The 18,129-nt window shown below is 38.3% G+C and overlaps 1 protein-coding gene across 4 annotated transcripts in view; it reads left to right on the top strand.

The window, feature by feature from the left end:
• Positions 1-18,129, top strand: part of KLHL2 (kelch like family member 2) — a 154,854-nt gene that overhangs the window by 25,543 nt on the left and 111,182 nt on the right. For 2 of the 4 annotated variants that reach the window (XM_043902693.1, XM_043902692.1), the window contains one exon: positions 7,559-7,665. In XM_043902693.1, coding sequence (XP_043758628.1) covers positions 7,559-7,665 — 107 coding nt within the window. Of the gene's footprint in view, positions 1-6,752; positions 6,774-7,558; positions 7,666-18,129 lie in introns of those variants that run through there. The other 2 variants (XM_043902695.1, XM_043902696.1) reach the window with 2 other exon arrangements.

Below are 18,129 nucleotides of genomic sequence, written 5' to 3'. Positions count from 1 at the left end.
AGTGATTTTAGGCAGTAGTGACCTGCCCATTGCTAAAGTATTCTCAAATACTTGAGTCACTGCAATGAAAAGAGTGACTTTAAGTGTTGAGTGAAAAATGAGTAGCTTTTTTAATTAGAAGACTGAAGTATGAATGAACAATCTTGGTATTATTTTCCTAGCATTTTGTGAAAGGTATGTATTTTTCCATCATTTCCTTTGTGAAAGCACTTATATTTGAAAGCTTGGGCTAAGAAGGGAGTGACTTAAACTTTCCTTTAATCTCTGTGCTATGTTTTGAAAGGCGATCCTTTCTTTTGTTCCATCATTTGTTTGCTTCTTCTTTAATTAAGTTCATGATTCAATGAATATCATCTGCTGGGTGTTGGAGATAACAATGGTGAGCCAAAACATGGCTGCTGCCTTCATGGGGCTTATGATTGATTGTAGGAAGCAGGCATTAATGAAACAATCATACAAATAATTTACTGCAAATTTTAATGGCAGTAACTGCTACCGTGAGGACTGTGAAGATAGATAACAGTGGTCAGGGATATATTCCCTGGAAAGATAAGAATAATTATGCTGCGATCAGAAGGAAAAGAGAAATAAGGAAATGAAATTAGGCATAGGGAATGGCAATATCCAAGTCTTGTGGTCGGAGAGAGCCAGGCTCCTCTGGGGGCTAATGGGTAGCTGGAATCAGATGGGTGGGGTATCATGGCAAGAGAGGATGCTAAGTGAGTTCATGAAGGCCAGCATTCTTAGAGCTTTCTGCATTTTGGTCTTTATCAGGAGTTGCCATGGGAAAAGCCATTGTAGAGTTTTAAGCAGGGATGTGGCATGATCAGATTTGTATTTTGAACAAAACACACTGGCTGCTGGGTGGAGAGTGGATTGGAGTGAGAAAGATGAGAGAAAGTAAAACTGAATATTGGATATTTGATTTGTTTCCTAGTGCTGCTCTGACATCAGTTTCAATCAGTAGGTTTTCATTTAGTTTTGGGGAGAAAACATAGTTGGAATAATCTGGCAGGTCTGGCCCTGCTGTTTCAGTCAGTCTGGTTGGAAAAATAGTTATTGGGATGTAGAATGTGGTAGTTATTAAGTGACATTGAAATAAAAGTAGGAAAAATAGTCTGATTATGTTGAGATATTTTTTTCTTTGAAAAGTCTATAAAGGTTGACTTTTAATAGGCCTATTCCTCTTACCTTTCCCCCAGCTCCTTCTGGGATCGGTAGCCTGGTTTTTCACTTCTGTGTGTGTAGGCTCCTGTTGATGAAGGTCTGACTCACTTAACTACAGGGAAGCCCACACCTAGCTCACCTTCCCCTGAGGAAGATGACCCAAGTTATGGGACAAAGTCTTTGGCCTTGCCAGTTGTTTTACTTCTTTGAGCCATAATTATATGAGGGGAATGGATGGAATGTAGTCTTAAGTTTCATTGCTTCCCTGACATTTTCTTAGCCTGTGAGGTGTTTCTCCTGTTTCCCTGCAGGTTGTATGGTGCCCTTGTCTGGTTCAAGGATTATTTAGCTTTACCCTTCATTCAATTGTTCGTCCCATTTTGGGGGTGAACTGTGTGGCTGTGGACAGTATGCTTTTGTTCTTTGTGTTGTACCATTTCAGTAGCTAGCATATAAGCAGGCTAATAGTTGATACTGGTTTTCAGAAGGAAAGATAAGCTTTGAATAGCTGAATCTTGACTGCCAGGTTCACAACAGGGACTGTTTAAATGAAGTCACTGACCACTAGTGTTTTAAAAAATGAACTCTCTTTGGGGCTCATTAGAACTTTTTTTTTTTTTTTTAATGTTATTTCCTTTTCTTTTACCCCCTATTGCCAATTTTATGTAATTCTTAAAAAACTCTATAAAGAGTTCCTTGTACAGCTGAAAATCTTTAGTTATTTCCTATTCTTGCATCAACTTCCTGCTGCCAGAAATGGGTAGCTGAGAGTAGTTTCCTGACTTCTGGGAAGGGAGAGCTTCTTGTTCTCACCTTTCTGCTTTTGGGCTGTCTACTTCTGATAGGCAGAATATCAGCTGTACACTGGGGTGTTTTTATGAACCTTTGACTGATGAAAGTGAAGTTTTAGAAGTAAAAGTCAACTCACTATTCTTCCAGTTATACTTGGTGTAAGGTATGGTTGTGGAAATAGGAGGACCAGTGGTAAGTTACAGAATTTTAAGTTAAGAATTATAATTTAAGCTTATAAAAGTGAAATGTTACCTTTTCTTTAAACTAGTTTTTCCTTTTTTTTACTTCAGAGGCCCAGATATAGCTCTATGTCCTATCTCAATATGAGCTTGAATAACTCGGACTTATTTTGTTTAAAAACCCTGTGGTCACTTCTCAACAGTGTATTCAAAAAGTACTTATAGATACCTAGTTCTCCTTTGAAGTCAGCTAGCATGCCTGGAAGGCTGTGTGATGAATACACAGAAGAACTATACAAAAAATGTCTTAATGACATGGGTAACCACTGTGGTGTGGTCACTCACCTAGAGCTGGGCTCCTGGAGTATGAAGTCAGGTGGGCCTTAGAAAGCATTACTATAAAGCTAGTGGAGGCGACAGAATTCCAGCTGAGCTATTTAAAATCCCAAGAGTTGATACTGTTAAAGTGCTGTACTCAATATCAGCAGATTTGGAAAGCTCAGCAGTGGCCTCAGGACTGGAAGGAGAAGTTCAGTTTTCATTTCAATCACAAAGAAGGACAATGGCAAAGAATGTTCCAACTACTGTATAATTGTGCTTATTTCACATGCTAGCAAGGTTATGCTCAAAATCCTTCAAGCTAAGCTTCAACAGTACTTGAAATGAGAAATTCCAGATGAACAAGCTGGGTTTAGAAAAGGCAGAGGAACTAGAGATTAAATGGCCAACATTTGTTGAATCATGGAGAAATCAAGGGAATTCCAGAAAAACATCTGCTTCAGCTTCATTGGGTATGCTTAAAGCCTTTGACTGTGTGGATCACAACAAACTGTGCGACATTCTTAAAGAAATGGGAGTACCAGACCAACTTACTTGTCTCCTGAGAAACCTGTATGTAGGACAAAAAGTAGCAGTTGGAACCGGACATGGAACCACTGACTGATTTAAAATTGGGAAAGGAGTATGAGAAGACTGTATATTGTCACCCTGCTTATTTAACTTATATGCAGAATGCATTACATGAAATCCCAGACTGGAAGAAGCACAAGCTGGAATCAAGATTGCCAGGAGAAATATCAACAGTCTCAGATAGGCAGATGATACCACTCTAAAGGCAGAAAGTGAAGTGAAACTAAAGAACCTCTTGATGAAGGTGAAAGAGGAGAGTGAAAAAGCTGGCTTGAAGTTCAGCATTCAAAAAATTAAGATCATGGTATCCAGGCCCATCATTTCATGGCAAGCAGAAGAGAAAAAAAGTGGAAGCAGTGACAGATTTTATTTTCTTGGGTTCCAACATCACTGCGGATGGTAACTGCAGCCATGAAATTAAAAGATGTTTGCTCCTTGGAATGAAAGCTGTGACAAACCTAGACAGCTTTTTGAAAATCAGACATTACTTTGCCAACAAAGGTTCATGTAATTAAAGCTGTTATTTTTTTGGTAGTCGTGTACAGATATGAGAGTGGGGCTATAAAGCCAGCTGAATGCCAAAGAATTGATGCTTTTGAATTGTGTTGAAGAAGACTCTTGAGAGTCTCTTGAACAGCAGGGAGATCAAACCAGTCAACCCTAAAGGAAATCAACCCTGAATATTCATTGGAAGGACTGATGCTGAAGCTTCAGTACTTCAGCCATTTGATGGGAAGAGATGACTCATTGGAAAAGACCCTGATGCTGGGAAATGTTGAAGGCAAAAGGAAAGGGGCAGCAGAGAATGAGAAGGTTAGATAGCATCGCCGACTCAGTGAACAGGAATTTGAGCAAATTCCCAGAGATAATGGAGGACAGAGGAGCCTGGTGTGCTGCAGTCTATGGGTACAAAGAGTCGGGTACAGCTTAGTGACTGAACAGCAGCAATAACAGCAGGAGTATCTAGCTCATGTTTTATTTCATCAGATTTTTAAAATAATTTTTAATGAAGATGTTTTCCTTGTACATATTTTCCTTTTTCTGCACGTAGTTGAGTTTTCATCACACATGTTCAGAAACTCACTTCTACCATTACTGTTTCCTGTCTGTAAAATCCTCATGTTTCCACTTTGCTTCATCCCTATTATCTTTTCCCTGTTGCTCATATCTTCTTTCATTTTATTTCCACTTACTGTTTTTTTTTTTCCCCCCTCTTAACTGTGACCAGGTATCTTAGAAGTCCTTAAATCTGGATTCCTTACCTTCCCTTCTCTACAAATACTCAGTAATGTGCTTCTTGCCACATCTTCTTGTGACTCTGTCTTATCTCTTTTCCCTGTCATTCTTCTCTCGTGTTTCTATGTGAAATTCTCTATTCTGGGATCCTTTTCTTGTTTAAGGCACTTTCTAAATCGCTGACCATAGTTGGCCATCACCCTTTCTTACCTTTGCTTTGAAATCTCGGCAGGTACAATCTGTGCTGTTTTTCAGGACTCTGAACGTGGTGGTGAATCAGCAGCTAGGTTTTCCTTGTGCTTCACTGCTACAGAAATTCAGACTCGAACCATCATTGTTTTAAGGAGAAAAAGTTGATGGTGGTACCACTTGTTATGGAGCTGTGTTGCTCTTCAAGATTATTGACATTTTAGCTAGGTTGCATCTTGCTTGTCTGTTGAATGATATTATCAGTTATAGGAGGTTTGGTTAAATATGACTGATTTAAGTCAGAGATCAGGAACCCTTTCATTTTTAAAACAGCCTGTTTTTCTATCTCACTTCCCCTCATGCTGAGCAGCCAGCATCTGATGAAGCAGCTGACCAGCTCTGAGTCTGGCTCATCCTGTGCACCTGAGGAAAAAAGGTGGACAGATGCTGCATAATCTCTCTACCACCCCCACCTCCAGTAGAAAGTAAATTCTTGTTTCCTGAAACTACCAACTGTTTTAGATACCTCAGAGCCTATTGGCACATTCTAACTTTAAGAAGATACACATTAGTCCCCCCCTTATCCAAGGTTTCAGTTATCATGGTCAACTACAGTTTGAAAATATTAAATGGAAGACTCCGGAAATAAACTTCATAAACTTTAAATTGAGCCCTGTTCTGGTGGTGGGTGATATTGTCCTGCTCTCGCCAGCCTGAGACGGGACTCACCCCTCTGTCCAGCGTGTCTCAGCCGTTAGTCACTCAGCAGCTCTCTCAGCCATTAGGGTGACTGTTGCAGTGCTTGTGTTCAAGTGACCCTTATTTTACTTCATAGTGGCCCCAAAGTGCAGGAGAAGTGATGCTGGCAATTCAGATATGCCAAAGATAAGCTGTAAAGTACTTCCTTTAAGTGAAAAGTGTAAATGTTCTTGACTTAACAGAAGAAAAAAACATCATGTGCTGAGGTTGCTAAGGTCTGTGGTAAGAATGAACCTTCCATCTGTGAAATTGTGAAAAACGAAAAAGAAATTTGTGCTAATTTTGCTGTCACACCTCAAACTGTGAAAGTTATAGCCACAGGGCATGATAATTGCTCAGTTAAAATGGAAAACACATTAAATTTGTATAGTAAGATATTTTGAGAGAGCGAGAGTACGTTCAGATAACTTTTATTACAGTATAGTTATTGTTTTATTATTACTGTTGTTAATCTCTTACTATGCTTAATTTATCAATTAAACTTTATCATGGGTATATATGTATGGGAAATAACATAGTACATACAGGTTCCAGTGCTATCTGCGGTTTTAGGGATCCACTGGAGGTCTTGGAATGCCTTCCCGATGGTTAGGGAAGGCTTCTGTATATACAGAAATGATAGGGTTTTCTAGTCTTAGAAATTCACTCCTTTGATACCTGAAAACCAAAGAGTGTGTTGATATATTTGGGTGTGATTTATTTTCAAAGGAGTTTTTTTCCTGAGAAGGACCAATTGTTACGATGTTTCACTTGGGAGATGAGTGCCTATTTTTTTTCTGTGTCATTTGAGTTTTGTGTGAGGCCTGTGTAACCCCTGTTCTTCTGCAGACTTGAGCTTAGAAGTTATCCTCTTTCCAAAGCTTTCCTGTATGTTAGGGCTTGGCCTGTGTGCTGTGTACTCCAGCCTCCCACACTTGCCCTGCTGCTGCTAAGTCGCTTCAGTCGTGTCCGACTCTGTGCGACCCATAGACAGCAGCCCACCAGGCTCCGCTGTCCCTGGGATTCTCCAGGCAAGAACACTGGAGTGGGTTGCCATGTCCTTCTCCAATGCCTGAAAATGAAAAGTGAAAGTGAAGTCACTCAGTCGTGTCCGACTCTTCGCAACCCCATGGACTTCAGCCTACCAGGCTCCTCCATCCTAAGAGCTGTCAATTCATTTTGTGAGTATCTGTTAGCTTGTCTCTTTCCCAGCCTCCAGGGTAGATTCCTTTCTGTCATGGGCATTGTCTTATTTATTGTGGTAAACTGACATTGTCCTTGGTGCCCTGTATGCACTTTAGATATTTGATGAATGAATGAATAAATGTAGATTTTGCTAATTAGCAACTTTATTTATACCTTCATTCTGAAAGACTTTAATTTTATAGTCAATTGCCTAATTCGATTTCACATAGTAGAAATATAAACTCACCATGTATACTTTGGGTATGGGCTGCTAAAACAAATTTCTGTTATTTTTATTGCTGGACTTTATTTGTAGCCATCTTCTCCTCATCCAAAGTCATTCAGCGTCTTGTGAGCATGCACACTTGGAAGGAAAAGGTAAGGGCCACATTCAGTAGACACAAACTGGCTGAATGATAGGAAGCCTGGTCAAATCTCTCTTGTCTGCAAGTAGTGTTTTAAAAATACGTTGTTGCTGGAATTGAATACTAAAACTAAACATGTCTTTGATCTATAATGTGGCATTAAACTCCATGTGACCTATCCCAGGGTGTGACTTAATACTGGTTTGCCTTTGTTTTTATCTTATTAGTTAATGAACATCAGCTAGTAAGCCATTGTTATACCTTGGTGGCTCTGATGGTAATGTATCTGCCTGCCATGCAGGAGACTCGGTTTGATCTCTGGGTCAGGAAGATCCCCTGGAAAAGGGAATGGCTATCCACTCCAGTATTTTTTCCTGAAGAATTCCATGGACAGAGGAGCCTGGTGGGCTATACTCCATTGGCTTGAAAAGTTGGACACAACTGAGCGACTAACTGATATTAATTACCTTACCAGTAAGGCCAAGATAATTATGTGATAAAAGATTTGGATCAATGAGTAATTATAATTGAAGCTGAATGTAATTATGTGATTTTGAGGTGTTCAGTATAATTCCATTTAAGATCCATCTTGAAACTAGAGCACTAGGAGGGATTATTGACAAAAGGAAAAGAGACATAAAGATGCAGTTGACTCACGTTTGGGAACTCATTTTTAAGGATGGCAGTTTTTAGTTAAGTCTTCAGAAAATTGGGCTTTTACTGTAAAAGTTTTCATAGGATGTTCAGTACATTTACTGTTGTTATCATTTAAATTTTCTCTCTTTCTCTTGTGAACAGTCAGAATCTGCTGTGTGATGTCACGATTGTGGCCGAAGACATGGAAATTTCTGCCCATAGAGTGGTGCTGGCTGCCTGTAGTCCTTACTTTCATGCCATGTTTACAGGTATGAAATGTTTGGTTATGGACATTTATGAAATGTAAACAGAAGTGGGCTTTTCTTTCCACATTTTCTGTTTTTTATTTACTTATTTATGGCTGCACTCCGTCTTCCTTGCTTCACGAGGGCTTTCTCTGGTTGTGGTGAGAGGGAGCTGCTCTTCACTGCAGTGACGGGTGTCTCATTGTGATGGCTTCTCTGGTTGCAGAGCACAGGCTCTAGGCGCGCGGGCTTTGGTAGCTGCAGCACACAGGCTCAGTGGGTGCAGCTCGCAGGCTCTAGAGCTCAGGCTCAGTAATTGTGGCACATGAGCTTAGTTGCTCCATAACATGTGGAACCTTCCCGCATCAAGGATCAAACCCTTGTCCTCTGCATTGACAGGCAGATTCTTACCACCGTGCCACCAGGGAAGTCCCACATTTTCTTTTCTTATTAACATTTTATTGTTATGAAATTAAACATTGTAGTAGAAGAAAATGCTATTATTTTGTTTTAAATTACTCTTCATCTTTGTTTTTCATTATTGTTATCATGTTGTGTACATACATGTGTACATTACACACAAGTACAATGTTATGCTCAGCCTCCCCCTTTTGCATTTATATTTGCATATATTGGCTAAGTTTGCCTTCTTGCAGTTTATAAGAGCTTTTAGCACTTTCTTATTTTGACGAAAGTAAATTGCTTTTACTCTTCTGCATTTCTTCAAATGATTTTCACATTTGCCTCATCAGTGTTTATAGTGAACAAATAAATGTTTAATAAATGCCTTTTGATTCAGAAATATAAGAAAATAGAGTGGATACTTAGTTATAAAAATACATAGAATAATTTTAGTATTTCGGACAAAAAAGTAGTTTACTCATGCCACGCTGGAAGCCTTTAAATTCATTTTTCTGTCTTTAAACCCTTTAAAAAAATACAGTTGATGTACAATATTTTGTTTCAAGAGCACTGTTTAATGATTTGACATTTGCATGCTTTATGAAATGATCAGATGATCACTGTATAAGTCCTTCAACCACATATCCCCATACAGAGTTACTATATTGTTACTGTCTTTATGTTGTATGTTACATCCCCATGTCTTTATTATTTTCATAATTATAGGTTTGTATCACTTAACTATTCACCTAATTCTCCCCCTTTCCACTGTACTCACCTGTGTCAATCACCCATTTTTTCTCTGTGTTTGTTGATTCTGTTTTGTTATCTTTGATTTCACATATGAAATCATGTAGTATTTGTAGTCTCTGTTTGACTTATTTCACTTAGCATGATATCCTCTAGGTATATCCATGTTGTTGCAAACGGTAAGATTTCATTCTTTTTTATGCCTATTTATATTTCATTGTATATGTACCACATCTTCTTTATCCTTTTATCTATCAGTGGACACAGGTTGCTTTTATATGTTGGCTATTGTAAGCAGTGCTGCAGTGAATGTAGAGGTGCACATATTTTTCCAGTTACTGTTTTTGTTTTCTTCAGGTGTGAAGAAAGTGGAATTGGTGAATCATATGGTAGTTGTATTTTTAATTTTTTGAGGCACCTCCATACTGTTTTCCATAGTAGTTGTACTAGTTTACAATCCTGCAAACAGTGCACAAGGGTTTTTCTTTACATCTTCACCAATATTTCTTATTAACTTCTTGAAAATAGCCATTCTGACAGGTATGATATAAATCTTATTTTGATTTTGATTTGCATCTCCCTGGTAATTAGTGATGCTGACTGCCTTTTCATACGTTTGTTGGCCATCTGTATGTCTTCTTTGGAGCAATGTCTATACAAGTACTCTGCCCATTTTTATTTTTATTTTTGATGTTGTATGAGTTTTTTGTTTATTTTGGATGGAAACTCCTTATTGGATGGTTCATTTGGAAGTACATCTTTCACTTGGTAGGCTGCCTACCTAGTTGTTGATAGTTTTCGCTGTGCAAAAGCTTCTTATTTCGTGTAGTCCCATGTGTTAATTTTTGCTTTTGTTGCCCTTCCCTGAGGAGAGAAATCCAATAAATATTGCTTTGATCATACTGTCTATGCTTTCCTCTAGGAATTTTATGGTTTCAGGTCTTACATTAAGTCTTTAATCCATTTTGAGTTTATTTTTGTGCATGATATTAGAATGCAATCCAGTTGGATTCTTTTGTATGTAGCTGTCTACTTTTCCCAGCATCATTTATTGAAGAGACTGTCTACTCCCCATTGCCTTCTTTGTTGAAGATTAATTGACCATTTAATTTTTGATTTATTTCTGTACTCTCTATTTAGTTACATTGACCCATGTATTTTTTTTTTTTTTTGTACTAATACCAGACTATTTTGATTACTGTAGCTTTGTAATATAATTTAAAGTCAGGGAACATGATACCTCCCTCTTTGTTCTCCTTTCTTAAGATTGTTTTGGCTATTTGGAGTGTTTCCAGACAAATTTTAGAATTATTTGTTCTAGTTCTGTGAAAAGTGTCATGGGTATTTTGATAGGGATTGCATTGAATCTATAGATTACCTTAGGATTTATCATCATTTTAACCATATTAATTCTTCCAACCCATGAGCATAGTATTCTTTCCATTTGCTTTTGTTGTCTTTAGTTTCTTTCATCCATGTCTTATAGCTTTCAAAGTACAAGTTTTTTGCCTCTTTGGTTGTATTTATCCTGAGGTATTTTATTCTTTTGGATGAAATTGTAAATGTGATCAATTTCTCTTTCTGATAGTTTGTTATTAGTGTATAGAAACACAGCATGTTTCTGAATATTACATTTTTATCCTAGATCTTTACTGAGTTTATGTATTAAATTAATTCTGATAGTTTTGGGTAGCATTATTAGGATTTTCTATATATGGTCATGTCCTCTGCAAACATTGACAGTTTTACTTCTTCTTTTCCAATTTAGATTCCTTTTATTTATTTTTCTTCCCTGTTTGCTGTGGGTAGAACTTCCAAAACTATGTTGGATAAAAGTGGCAAGAGTGGACATCATTGTCTTGTTCCTGATTTTAGAAGAAATGCTCTCAGCTTTTCACCATTGAGTATGATAACTGTGGGCTTGTCATATATGGCCTTATTATATTGAGGTAGGTTCACAATATATATATTGTGCTCACTTTCTAGAGAGTTTTTTTTTATCATAAATGGATATTGAATTTTATCAATAGCTTTTTGTGCATCTGTTGATATGATCATATCATTTTTATTCTTCCGTGTGTTAAAGTGGTATATCTCATTGATTGGTTTGTGGATTATTAAATCATCTTTAATCATATGTCTCTAGGATAAAGTCCACTTGATATGGTATATGATTTTTTTGGTGCCTTGTTGATTTCAGTGTACTAATATTTTGAGAGTTTTTGCACCTGTGTTCATCAGTGGTACTGGCCTGCAGTTTTATTTTGGGGTGGTGTTTTTGCCTGTTTTGGTAGGGTGATGCTGATCTTACAGCATGCACTCCAAAGTGTTCCTTTGTCTTCAGTTTTTGGCATAGTTTGAGTTGGTGTTAACTCTTTAAATGTTTGCTAGAGTATCACCTATTGGTCCTGGATTTTTCTCTGTTGGTAATTTTCACAATTATTGGTTCAGTTTCATTACTGGTAACCAGTCTTCATATTTTATGTGTCTTCCTGATTGTCTTTGGAGATTTTATATTGCTTGGAATACATCTATTTTAAATTGCCCAATTTGTTGATGTATATTTGTTCACAGTAATCTCTAATGATCTTTTGTATTTTTGTGGTTTCATCTGTAATTTCTCAATTGTTTATTTGGGCCCTGTCTTATGAATCTGGCTAAAGATTTATTAATATTATGTATCTTTTCAAAGAACCAGCTCTTTCACTGATCTTTTCTGGTTTTTAGTCTTTATTTTATTTATTTTTGCTCTGATATTAATTATTTCTTTCCTTCTACTAACTTTAGGTTTGGTTTATTTTAATTTTTCCATTTCCTTTGGGTATAAGGTTAGATTGCTTTGAGATTTTTCTTATTTCCTGAGGTAGGCTTGTATGACTGTAAACTTTCCTCTTAGAACTGCTGTTGCTGTGTTCCATAGACTTTGGATTATTGTGTCATGTTTGGATTGTGTTTCATTTTAATTTGTCTCCAGATTTTTATTTCCTTTTGATTTCTTCAGTGTCCTGTTGGTTGTTCAGTGGCATATTGTTTGGGCTGCATGTGTTTGTGCTTTTTCATTTTTTTTCTTGTTGATTTTTCTTCTCATACCACTGATATGATTTCTGTCATCTCAAATTTATTCAGATTTGTTTTGTGGCAACATATCCTAGAGAGTGTTCTTTGTGCACTTGAATGTGTATTCTGCTGCTTTTTACTTATGTTCTGATTGAAGCCAGGTCTCCTGTGTTACAGGCAGATTCTTCACCATCTGAGCTACCAGGGAAGCCCATATTCTATATATACATAGAAAATTTATCTAGTCAAATGTGTCATTTAAGGCTAATTTCCTTACTGATATTTTTCCTGGATGACCTGTCCATAGATATAAATGGGGTGTTAAAAGTCCCCTACTATTATTGTAATCCTGTTGACTTAATTTATTCGGGTACTCCTGTGTTGGGCTTCCCAGGTGGCACTAGTGGTAAAGAAGCCTCCTGCCAGTGCAGCAGACATTAGAGACGCACGTTCAATCCCTGGGTTGGGAAGATCCCTTGGAGAAGGGCATGGCAACCCACTCCAGTATTCTTACCTGGAGAATCCCATGAACAAAGGAGACTGGTGGGCTGCAGTGCGTAAGATCACACTGAGTCAAACACGACTGAAGTGACTTAGCATGCATGCATGCATGTTGGGTGTGTATACATTTACAATTGTTATATTTTCTTGGATTGATCCCTTGATCGTTAGGTAATGCCCATCTTTGTCTCTTGATAACATCTTTGTTTTAAAGTCTGTCCTGTCTGATATACATCTGCCACCCCAGCTTTCTTTTCATTTGCATTTATGTGGAATATTTTTTCTATCTTTTCACTTTTAGTCTGGGTGTATCTTTAGGTCTGGACTAAGTCTCTTGTAGGTAGCAAATGTGTGTGCTTTAGTTGCTTTAGTTGTGTCTGATTCTGTATGACCCTGCAGACTGTAGACTTCTTGGCTCTTCTGTCCATGGGGATTCTCCAGGCCAGAATACTGGAATGGGTTGCTATGCCCTCCTCCAGGGGATCTTCCTGACCCAGGAATTGGACCTGCATCTCCTATGTCTCCTTCATTGGCAGGCGGGTTCTTTACCACTAGCATCACCTGGGAGACATACAGATAGGTTTTATTTTTTTAATCCACTCAGCCATTCTGTCTTTTGATTGGAGCAGTCTGTTTATTTTCATTTAAACTATTGATGTACATGTAGTTCTTGCCATTTTGTTAATTGTTCTCTGGTCATTTTTATGGTTCTCTTTTGTTCCTTTTTCTTTAACATTCCTATTAAAAATGTCATGTAATTTAGTTAATTTTAAAAGATTTATTTATTTGTTTGTTTTTGGCTGTGGTGGGTCTTTTCTGCTGTGTGTACTTTTCTCTTGTTGCAGCGAGTGAGGTCTGCTCTTAATTGCTGTGAGAGGTCTTCTCATTGCAGTGGTTTCTCTTGTTGCAGGGCACGGGCTTTAGGCATGCAGGCTTCAGGGGTTGTGGCAAGTGGGCTGAGCAGTTGTGGCTCATATGGGGTGGTTTTATAGCATATGAGGTCTCTTCCTGGCCCAGAGATCAAACCCATGTCTCCTTCACTGGCAGGCAGGCTCTTTACCACTAAGCCACCAGGGAATCCCTGATGATTCTCTTTTGTTGTTACCCTAAGGTTCATGTATAACAACCTGTGCGTGTATGTACGTGATTATTTTAAATTGAAGATCTCTGCAGTTCTAATGCATTGTAACAGCCCTGCATTTTTACTTCTACCTCCCTTTATTTAATGTTTTTTATGTCATATTTTACATCTTTTTGTTTGTATATCCCTTAACTATTTATTGTAGCTATAAATGATTTTACTATTTTTGCCTTTTTACCTTCCTTCTAGCCTTTAAGTTGCTTATCTACTAATTTTACTATTTGTTTGCCTTTACATGTGAGAATTTTCATTTCCCAATTTTCATGTTTCTGTTTGGGTCTGTCTTTTTCACTTAGAGAAATTCCTTGAATTCATTCCTTATAAAGCTGGTTTGGTGGTACTAAACTCTCTTAGCTTTTGCTCATCTGGAAAACTCTTCTCCTCTTTCCCTTCAAATCTGAATGAGAGCCTTGCAGGTAGAACATGTGTGGTGTAGATTTTATTGTTTCATCAGTTGGAATATCACGGCACTCCTCCTGGTCTGCTAAGTTCCTGCTGAAGAGTCAGCTGACAGTCTGGGGTCTGCTTTTTAAGCAGTCTCTTGCTGCTTTTTAAGATTTTGTTTTTATCTTTAATTCTTGCCATTTTAATTATAATTGTTGTGGTGTGGACCTCTTTAAGTTCCTCTTGTTTGGGATTCTTTGCTTCCTCTCACTGAATGTTTATTTCCTTCCCTAGGTTAAGGAAGTTCACCTGTTGTTTCTTCAAGTAACTTCTCTGCCCTTTTCTGTCTTTTTCTGGTACCCCTATAATATGAATGTTAGTATGCTTGATGTTGTCCCAGAGGTCTCTTAAACTACTCTCATTTTTTTCAAATTCTTTTTTTTTTTTCCTGTTCACCTTGGATGATTTCCACTACTCCATCTTCCACATTGTTATTACACTTCTCTGTATCATCTAAAATACTTTTCCTTCCAGTTTCTTTTTTCTGAGTGTTTTATCTTCATGTCTGTTTGGTTTATTTTTATATTTTCTAAGTCTCTTAAAATTCTCACTGTGTTCATCTAATTCTTCTCCCACATTCATGGAGCATCTTAATGATCATTAATGAGAACTCTTTTATCAGGTAGGTTGCCCGCCTCCATTTCTTTTAGTTCTTTTCTGAAGTTTTGTCTTATTCCTTTGTGTAGAGCAAATTTTGCTCTCTCCTCATTTTGCCCAATTTTCTGTATTTCTCAGGCAAGTTGGTTATATTTCTGGATCTTGGAGAAGTAGCCTTATATATTGACATCCTGTAGGGCCCAGTAGCTTGCTCCCCTCCTATTTCAGAGGTATATGTTCTTGGGGTGCCCCCATATGGACTGTGTGGCTCCTTCTCTTGTGGTGGGGAGAGGACTGTGGGCACTTTGGTAGGCAGATTCCTGGTTCCTGGCCTGGCTGGCTGCAAGATGTGCCCTGCATAGTGGCTGTAGTCGGGCTGGAGGTTGGGGTCGGCTTCCCCTGAGGCTGTCTGCATAACCCTGGTTGGGGCACAGGGCTGCTGCCAGCTTGCTGGTGTGCAGGTAAGCCCCTGGAGCTAACAGTCTGTAGGGTGGATCCCAAAATGGCATTGCCAGCAGCAGGGTCCTTGTGGTAGAATGACATCCCCAGAATGGTTGCCACCAGCACTGGTGCCCTCAGGGTGATCTCTTGCCTCTTGGGAGCCTCTCTAAGATCAGTATATAGGTCTAGCCCAGGCTTCTTTCAAACTACTGTTTCTGTCCTGGGTCTCAGAGTGTATGAGATTTTGCACATCCCTGAAACAGCTGAGTCTGTTTCCTACAGCCCTCTTGCTCTCCTGCACTCAGGCCCTTCTGGCCTTCAAAACCAGATGTTGTAGTGGCTTGTCTTCTTGGTGTAGGATTCCTGGGCTGGGGACCCTGATGTGGGGCTCGGAACCCTTGCTCTTTGGGGAGAACCTCTGTAATTGTGATTATACTCTTGTTTGTGGGTTGCTCATTCAGGTGAGTTAGATCTTGAGTAGGTCTTGTCATTGTCCCTTCTAGCTTCTCATTGTGATTCCTTCTCTATTTCTTTCTGTGGGAGATATCTGCTAGTCTTCAGGTCATTCTCATTTATAGTTGCTCTGTGAATAGTTGTAATTTGGTGTGTCTGTAGGAGCTGGTGAGCTCCAGGTCTTCCTACTCCGCCAACCGGGCCACATCCTCCCTTAACTTCATTCTTAAGAAAGCAAAATCTAAATATCCAGTATAGTACTGTTCAAGAAAATGAAGTTACTATCTTTTCCAAAAATGAGCTTATAATCTTAGATTATTGATAGAACAAATGCTTGTAAATACCTAGTTATAGGAAAAAAACACAAAGGCATATCTGTTCATATTTTAGAAATTTAAATATTTCCTATGCCCAGCATTCTGCTAGATACTTAAAGGGGTAATAAACAATATTAGCCCACTTCTTGTACCAATAAGTTATTAATATCATTGGAGAAATGAGTTATACACACTTTTTTGCTTTTTGTCAAAGGATGGTTTATTAGAATGGTCAAGGTGCAAGCACTGAACAATCCAAGCAGACTAACAGCGTGGCATGTATTAATAGATGTGCACACTTTAAATATATAATAGTTTGTGGAAGATCTGTTCAGAGCAGTAATACAGATAGTGAGGACTGTGATGGACAGCATTGAGGGATGGGGATCTGACATTTCCTGAAATGTAATGAGTACAAAGGGTTTATACACACAAAAAAACTGCAGAGGCAATGTGGAGAGAATAGGCTTAGTGTTTTGAGAGTAGTGAGGACTCTGGAGACCACCTCACTTTTCAACCTGTTACATTCTTGTTGCTCCTGAACTGAGTTAAACAGTCAAGAATGTAAGAAAAGGGACTTCCCTGGTGGCCCAGTGGTTAAGATATGCCTGCCAGTTCAGGGAACACGGGTTTGATCCTTGGTCTGGAAAGATTCTCTGTGCTGCAGTGATGCCTCAGCGCCACAGCTCCCGAGCCCACACTCAGGGCTCATGTGTTGCAACTGCTGAGCCCATGCACTGTAACTGCTGCAGCCCACACACCTAGAGCCTGTGCTCTGCAACAAGAGGAGCCACGACAACGAGAAGCCCGTTGCAACGAAGACCCAGCTCAGCCAAAATAAATAAATAAATAAAATTAAGTAATTATAAAAAAGACAAATGTAGGAAAGACAGTAGAGGGGTTGTGAACCATATTGGGCAAGTGATTTGGGGATGGTGCCTTTAACTGAGGCTGATTAGAAAAGTCAGAGAGGGACTAGTCACATTTTTATGTCCTGATTTCAGTTCAATGACCATCTTATTTATTATTCCTCGAGACTTTTTCAAACAGAATTTCTAGGTTTGTAAAAGGAGTATTTGATCTGCATTGTGTTGCCCTAATTTAGGAGTTCCCTAGTGAAGTGCCTTCCTTCAAGCCCTTGTCAGAATTACTGAATCTGGAATCATTAGTCTCTTCTTCAGTTTTGGCCTCAGTTTTCCCTTTTGGAAAATGGGGATAATAATATAATTCCTAGGATTCTTATAAAGATTATATGAGATCATGTATGTTTGTCCTTTATTTGGCACATAGAAAATGTTCAATTTATATTGGCAGTAATTTTCATGGTTATCATTGTTAGTTTTTACCCTCAATTCCTAAAGGTCATTGTATTGTAAGGGTAAAAGATTGAAAATGTCTTAAAGTAGACTTCTTTTTATAAACATTTTATTTTCCAGTTACAAAATGTAATGATTAATTTAAAATTACAAGAAGAGTTAGTTTCCTTTCCCTTCAAAAGATGACTCTTTTTTTTTTTTTTTTTGCAGACAGGGAGTCTGCAAACTCCCTGAGCTGTTGACATCCTGCTTCACATTCCAGGATGTCTGGCTCTAAGTGAGTGTTCACACCGTCATGGTTATCTGGGCCATCAAGATCTTTTTTGTATAGCTCTTCTGTGTATTCTTCCCACCTCTTCTTAATATCTTCTGCTTCTGTTAGGTCCATACTGTTTTTGTTCTTTATTGTGTTTACCTTTTCATGAAATGTTCTCTTGGTTGGTATTTCTAATTTTCTTAAAGAGATCTCTAGTCTTTCCCATTCTTTTGTTTTCATCTATTTCTTTGCATTTTTTGCTTAAAAAGGCTTTCTTATCTCTCCTTGCTAGTCTCTGGAACTCTTTGCTCCATTATCCTCTGCCATTTCTCAGACAGCTCCATAATTCCATCTTCAGGAAACTTTTTATCTTTTTGAGCAAAGAGCTGTTCCAGGTGCCTTTTACCATCTTCCAGGGAATTGAAATTTCTCTAATTAAGAAAATTTTGTAAAGACTAAAATAAATGGACATCTGAAGGTGCAATATCTGGTGAATATGGCCGATGAATCAGAAATTCTCAGCCAAGCTGTAACAGGTTTTGCCTGATCATCAAAGAAACACACGCTTATGTATTATTATCCTGATGGAAGATTATGCATTTTCTGTTGACTAATTCCAAATGCTTTTCTTCAAGTGTTGCTTTCACTTCATCTAGTTGGGAACATTACTTGTTGGAATTAATCATTTGGTTTTCTCCAAGGAGCTCATAATAGAGGATTCTTTTCCTATTGTACCATATATGCAGCATCACCTTCTTTGGATGAACATTGGCCTTTGGTGTGGTTAGTAGTGGTTCATTTCTCTTGCCCTAT

The sequence above is a fragment of the Cervus elaphus genome, chromosome 5 (assembly GCF_910594005.1).
Source record: "Cervus elaphus chromosome 5, mCerEla1.1, whole genome shotgun sequence".
Taxonomy (NCBI): domain Eukaryota; kingdom Metazoa; phylum Chordata; class Mammalia; order Artiodactyla; family Cervidae; genus Cervus; species Cervus elaphus.
This window is presented reverse-complemented; position numbering and strand designations above follow the sequence as displayed.